Source organism: Myotis lucifugus, unplaced genomic scaffold (genome assembly GCF_000147115.1).
Source record: "Myotis lucifugus unplaced genomic scaffold, Myoluc2.0 scaffold_9306, whole genome shotgun sequence".
NCBI lineage: Eukaryota > Metazoa > Chordata > Mammalia > Chiroptera > Vespertilionidae > Myotis > Myotis lucifugus.
Window position 1 is genome coordinate 1 of NW_005880354.1, and position 6,412 is coordinate 6,412.

The 6,412-nt window shown below is 53.2% G+C and overlaps 1 protein-coding gene and 1 long non-coding RNA gene across 2 annotated transcripts; one reads left to right on the forward strand and one right to left on the reverse strand.

The window, feature by feature from the left end:
- The first annotated feature begins 426 nt into the window (after nt 1–426).
- LOC106696110 lies at nt 427–1,151 on the forward strand. Its single transcript, XR_001347013.2, has 2 exons — nt 427–728; nt 930–1,151. It is a non-coding gene; the product is annotated as an uncharacterized LOC106696110 (long non-coding RNA).
- Nucleotides 1,152–2,262: 1,111 nt separating this feature from the next.
- Nucleotides 2,263–5,959, reverse strand: LOC102431585 (ubiquitin carboxyl-terminal hydrolase MINDY-1-like; the record flags this gene model as incomplete). The annotated part of the gene is given in 7 exon segments (XM_014451217.2): nt 2,263–2,457; nt 2,459–2,497; nt 2,706–2,855; nt 3,187–3,378; nt 4,878–5,020; nt 5,377–5,479; nt 5,789–5,959. Coding segments are annotated over 7 exon segments (840 nt in total), but the record flags the coding sequence as incomplete, so codon positions are not given.
- Between the last annotated feature and the right edge of the window lie 453 nt (nt 5,960–6,412).

Consider the following 6,412-nt stretch of genomic DNA (forward strand, 5'->3'; position numbering starts at 1 on the left):
ATGCTGGAAGTCTTTATAGGTAGCAAGTCTCACTTCCCCACTGCACTCCCCGAACACAGCTGAGCACATGCCCTGGAGAATTCATGTCTTTTGAGTGCCTGCCTTTGGAGCTGCCCATGAACGACCGAGCTCTGGGGGAGCGAGCCTCTGAGCTAGTGGCCTGGCCAGGAAAGACGTGGAAGGGAAGAATAGTACCCCAGCTTCTGCCGGAGCCTGATCTTTCCTGCTGCGCCATCTTCCATGAGGATGGACAAAGATAACTTTTCCCCTAGATCAGTGGTTCTCAACCTTCCTAACGCCGCGACCCTTTAATACAGTTCCTCATGTTGTGGTGACCCCCAATTTCATTGTTACAAATTGAACATAATTAGAGCATAGTGATTAATCACAAAAACAATATGTAATTGTATATGTGTTTTCCCATGGTCTTAGGCGTGAAAGGGTCATTCCACCCCCAAAGGGGTCGCGACCCACAGGTTGAGAACCGCTGCCCTAGATAATCTCTTCTCTTTCCACTTTCTAGAATAATTTACCATGACATCTAATCCCTATTCTTTGAGAATCTTACTGCCATCCCCCTCCCCATCTGTTTCTTCTCCTACTAGGAAACGGAGCCCAATTACCAAGCCCTGATGCGCATCCTTATCTCTAGAAGTGAGACTGACCTTCTAAGCATCCGAGCTGAGTTCAGAAGGAAATTTGGGAAGTCCCTCTACTCTTCCCTCCAGGTGAGCACTCTGCCCCCTCGCTTCCCCCCTGCACTCCCCGCACACAGCTGAGCATATGCCCTGGAGAATTCATGAGTCTCGGGTTAATTCAGTGTAAGGCTCCGGGCACCAGACAAGTTCTGTACCAGCACGAGGGAGGGGGCAGGGTCCTGGGCCACAGTGGTAGTTGGTCTTTCTAACATTTAGTTCTCTTGTCTGCAGGATGCTGTGAAAGGGGACTGCCGACTAGCCCTACTAGCCCTGTGCAGGGCCGAAGACCTTTGAGACTCCCCTCCCCCTTCCACTCCCACATGACATTCAAGGATCTGAGAGTCCCATGTTTGGCTGAGCCTGCAGGAGACCAGCGGAGCCTCCAAATAGGATAACCCCTCACTGAGCATTACATGTTCCAGCTTCTTGTTGAGGGTGGAACTCGAAGTTTTCTTTTAAATCCCTTCATTGTCCTCATCTCAAAGTGGTAGCTGCACCTGGATCGCCTAGTTCTGTCTTAGGTGTGGGTTAATGGGATCTCCTTGATAGTTTCTGCCCTGCTCCTTCTTCCCATACCCTGGGCAGAACATCTCACCCACACTGGTAGTTTTTTTAACTACTTTCATTCTTGTTTGTGTTCCCTGATTGAAGTTTGGGTGGAGCAGGACATGGGGCTGGGAGGAGGCCTTGAAGTTGAAGTGCATTTGGTTATTCAACAGGAATCCTGTTTTGGACTTTAGAGCTGCAGTTATCAACAACCCCCCTCCCTTAGGGTTGTCTCTCCCCTCTACACCCCCTTTTCCCCTCCCCCCCATTATTCTCTCTTCCCCAGGAAATTTTAGGCAAAATAATTGAGAAACAGGAACCTGAACAAGGTCAGAAATGGTCAGAGGTAGCAAAGGACCATCTGTACAAAACTGGGAGGCAAGCCGAGGATCAGCTGCCTCTTGCCTGCCTGGGAAGTCTCTCGGGTTAGCAGGGAGCACAGTCCCTACATTCCTCTGTCCAAAGGGGGACTCGGAAACCCACCTCCAAATCAGAGGACAATTTCCCAAAGAAGGCCTAGCAAAAACAGAGGAACACAAACAGCGAAGGGAAAAGCAGGCTCTGGTTCCCCCTGCTGGCTCATTCAGATATGACAGGCAACCCCCTCACACCTCTACCCCCCCTCCCCCTTTGCATTCCTCAACTGGGTCAAATACTTCACCACTTGACCCCGTTGCTGCAGGGTATGGCAAACAACAGATCTCAGGAGACAATTTTTATTTCCAAACCCCTAGGAAGGCATTACAAATAATGAAGATAGAAACCCAAATCAATCCTGAAACAGAGGGAGATGGACTTGCAGGATAGCCAGAAGGACCCCGCCAGTCAGGGGAGAGGTAGGGGAGATGCATTGCAGGCAGGGACCTCACCCTGGAGCCTGAGTCTGTATATTAGTGTGATATTCTGGGAAGAGGGAGTTGGGGATCAGACATCCTCACCCCAGCAGTCCCACTGTTGCCCTGGGTGATTGGGAGGAAGAGAAGGCCGCAGTGAGTGAGCAAGGAGGTCGCCGAGTCTGACCTTGACATTTCCTTCCCGCTCGGATCCCCAACCGTCCATAAATAAGTTACCCTGCATATCTCAGGGGGTGACCTGGGAGAGCAAGCCCAATAGTCACAGCCTCTGACAGAAGAGGCAGGGCAGCCGGGCACCGGGCACCGGGCACCGAGCGCTACAGGAGGACACAGTCGGACTCCGGCTTGGGCCGCCGCCGCCCGCTCTCCCGCCGGGCGTCCAGATGGGGCTCCTCTCCCCTGTATGGGATTTAACAAGTGGCATCCATCCTCCTGGGCAGAGCACGAGGACAGATTCTGGATGGAAGCGGGTCAGGATGGGGAGGGGGCGGGCAGTGGGGAGAGGAAGAGAGGAAGGGATCCAGGGGAGAGGGCCAGACAGGAGAAGGGCCCCCCAGGGAAACCTTGAAGAATAACAACCGCTAAGGCCAGGGTACAGCGGGCTCACCTGTGGCGACGGGGCCCGTGCTGGCACCGGCTGGGCCCCTTGCTGCTGTTGGTACTCCTCCTGCTGCAGTTGCTGGGCCAGCTCCAAGTCGCTGAGACCCAACGTGCCTTGTGGCTGCTGCTGCTGCAGGGACAAGGCGATCAGGTAGTCCTGCAGAGACGGGGAGCGAGCAGGGCTGTGAGGTGGGCTGCGGCCTGGGAGATATTCCAGCTAGGCTTAGGTTCCCAAACCAGTTTTCCTCCTGGTCTTCCCATTTCTCTCATTCCTCCTCCTCCAGAGCATATCACACAGCCAAGCACATCTCTGTGGTGCCAGTAGGAGAATACCCACCAAGCGTAGAGATGGCCCCCGGGGAACAGGAAAGGGACAGGGGTGTCACGTAATCATCGCTAGATGACCGCGATGCACGCAGCTCACAGACGGCAAAAAGGTCCCTGAAGGGAACGTGCTCTCTGCGCCCTTCCCCAAAAGCGCCGCACACCTGGTCTACCTGCCGCTGCTTTTCCGGGGAGGCGCTCCCACCTTCCGCTCCAGGCCCCTTGCCCAGGGAATGACTCAGGTGAAAGTCCGAGTCACAGAAGCAGCTGTCCCCGTCCACGTTGTGCAGGCTCTCCCACACCACCTGCTCCTCCTGCAGAAAGCCCTGGTCGGTGACCAGCAAGTACAAGTGGCTCTGCAAGGAAGAGACAGAGCTGATTAGCGGGACAGGTGAGCTAGAGGCGGTTGACGGCCCCACGTCATCTGAGATGCCCGGAGACCATTTGAGCCAATGGGGGTGCCGGCTGGAACGTGTCCGTGTGAGCTGCGGGTCTTGTATGAGTATGAGTGGCTGAGGGGACAGGGAAGGGACGTCCGAGTGGACAGTCAGCTGGGTGAAAGCATGGCGGTCCCTGTGGTCAGGCATGGAGTCCTCAGAGCTGGGATCCTGCTTCCTCCCCTGCTTCCCACTGTTCCCTGGGCTCACCCGATGGCCGTGTGGGGAAATCCTTCGAGAACCAAAGACCTCTCCCTCTTCTACTCAATTCCTAGAGAGCTAAAACAGTTTCTAACTTGGGAAGACTTTGGTGCTGTTGGAAAATTCCCTTCCTGCCCTAGCTGGTTTGGCTCATGGATAGAGCGTCGGCCTGCGGACTAAAGGGTCCCAGGTTCGATTCCGGCCAAGGGCACATGCCCAGGTTGCGGGCTCGATCCCTAGTAGGGGCGTGCAGGAGGCAGCCGATCAATGATTCTCTCTCATCAGTGATGTTTCTCTCTGTCTCTCCCTCTCCTTTCCTCTCTGAAATCAATAAATTAAAAATAATAATAATAGCCCTAAATGGTTTGGATAGAGCATTGGCCTGCGGACTCAAGGGTCCCGGGTTCGATTCCAGTCAAGGGCATGTACCTTGGTTGCGGGCACATACCCAGTGGGGAGTGTGCAGGAGGCAGCTGATCGATGTTTCTAACTCTCTATCCCTCTCCCTTCCTCTCTGTAAAAAAATCAATAAAATATATATTTAAAAAAGAATAATAATAATAAAGTAAAAAAGAAAAATTCCCTTCCTGTCCCTTCCAAAGGGACAAGATTACACTTTCCTGTCCCATGATGGCAGGCTCACTCCTATGGTTTGCTCTGGCCAATGAGATGTTAGCAGAAACGACACTTCCAGGTGGGAGCACTACAAGCCAGTGTGTGGTGTCCCTCCTACATCCCAAGTAAAGACTGTTTTGTCAGCCCAGCCGGGTGTAGCTCAGTGGTTGAGCGTCGACCCAGGAACCAAGAGGTCACCGGTTCGAATCCTGGTCAGGGCATATGCCCAGGTTGTGGGCTCGATCCCCAGTGGGGGTCATGCAGGAGGCAGCCAATCAATGATTCTCTCTCATCATTAATGTTTCTATCTCTCTCTCCCTTTCCCTTCCTCTCTGAAATCAATAAAAAATATATTTGAAAAAAAAAAAGACTGTTTTGTCAGCCTGAGACCCAGAGTGAAGATGAGGCGAGTGTCTGCAGCGGCCACGCAGCATTAGTGGGGAATAAACCTTGGTTGCGGGAAACCACAGGGACTGTGGGAGTCATTGGTTATCAGCGCTTGATCTCCCCTGTCCTGACTGAAACACTGACCCAGAAGGAAAAGGCATGAGGAAACCAACAGCACTGCAGCCCTCCCCCACCCCCACCCAATGCCCCGTCACCTTGTGCTTAGTCATGGTGCTAAAGTGGTTGTTCCGGAAAAAGACGCCAAGCTCGCCCTCCTTGGCAGCCGCGGTGAGCTCGCACAGCCCGTGGTAGGTCAGCTGGGCCGCGGTGGTCTCCAGGAACTGCTCGGCAATCAGGCCTGCCGGAGGGCACAAGGAGCGGGGGCGGGGCCTTGGCTCACCTCCCAAGTCCACAGAAGGAGGGGCACCCAGACAGTCTCTGTCCAAAGGCCTGGGGGTGGGCCCACCCTCTGAAATCTCTTCCCCGGAGCCTGGCTGCAGTCATTCATGCAACAAACAGTTGCTGAGCAGCCACCTCGCGCCCGCCAGGCACTGCACTAGGGGGACTAATGCGTTCCCCAAACTCCCTTTCTAGTGGGATGTGGTTGGTGGGGGGGTGCGGGGGGGGAGCGGGGGAGATAGACAATGAACAATAAATCAAAGTAGCCTTCCTTCCCTCCACATAAGAGCCACAGGAGAGACGGGGGGAGCTCACCTTCTGTCACCAGGTTGGTGTCGCTAGAGTGCTTGCAGGTGATGATCTTCTCCACCAGCTGATTGTAGCTCAGTTTCCCGACTGCACTCACAGCCTCAGGACTCTGCATGGGCAGTGCGGTGGGGCAATAACAGAAAAAAAAATTGAGATCTTTTTAGGAAGGAAATGGACTGCAACCCTAGGACCAAAGGTTCCTGAAACCCTGGCCGTCTCAATAACTGCCTATGATTACCAAAAATGTTTAAGGTTCAGTCTGATCTACACTGAGTCCTGCCTCTAAACCAGATTCCCTCCAAAGCCAATCGAATCCCTACATCCCTAACCCCTACCTCTCTAACCCCCAGCCCACAAAACGCTGCTTCTCTGTCGCTTGAGCTGGACAAGAGTCTCATCTGGGCCCTCTCACCCTCACCTGAGGATCGACAAGCCAGCCGTGGTAGAGGGGGATCCCTAGGAGGTCGAAGATACTGCACTCAGGTGTGTACTCAAAATCGGAGACCCCTGTGAATCGCACATTGACATCCAGACCGGTGGCCAGTTTGGGCAGCACGGTCATTGCGTCGTCCACATTCTGGGGGTAGAAATGAAATCGATGGATATATTAAATAATTAGCACATTGCATATCTTTATTGATTTTTTAAAAATTTATTTTATTAATTTTTTACAGAGAGGAAGGAAGAGGGGTAGAGAGTTAGAAACATCGACGAGAGAGAAACATCGATCAGCTGCCTCCTGCACACCCCCCACTGGTACATGCCCCTGACCGGAATCAAACCTGGGACCCTTCAGTCCGCAGGCCGACACTCTATCTACTGAGCCAAACTGGTTAGGGCTCTTTATTGATTTTTTAAAATATTTTTAATTGATTTCATCAGAGAGGAAGAGAGAGAGAGAGAGAGAGAGAGAGAGAGAGAGAGAAAGAGAGAGAAACATCAATGATGAGAGAGAATCATTGATCGGCTGCCTCCTGCATGCCCCCCACTGGGGATCGAGCTTGCAACCCGGGCATGTGCCCCGACCAGGAATCGAACCATA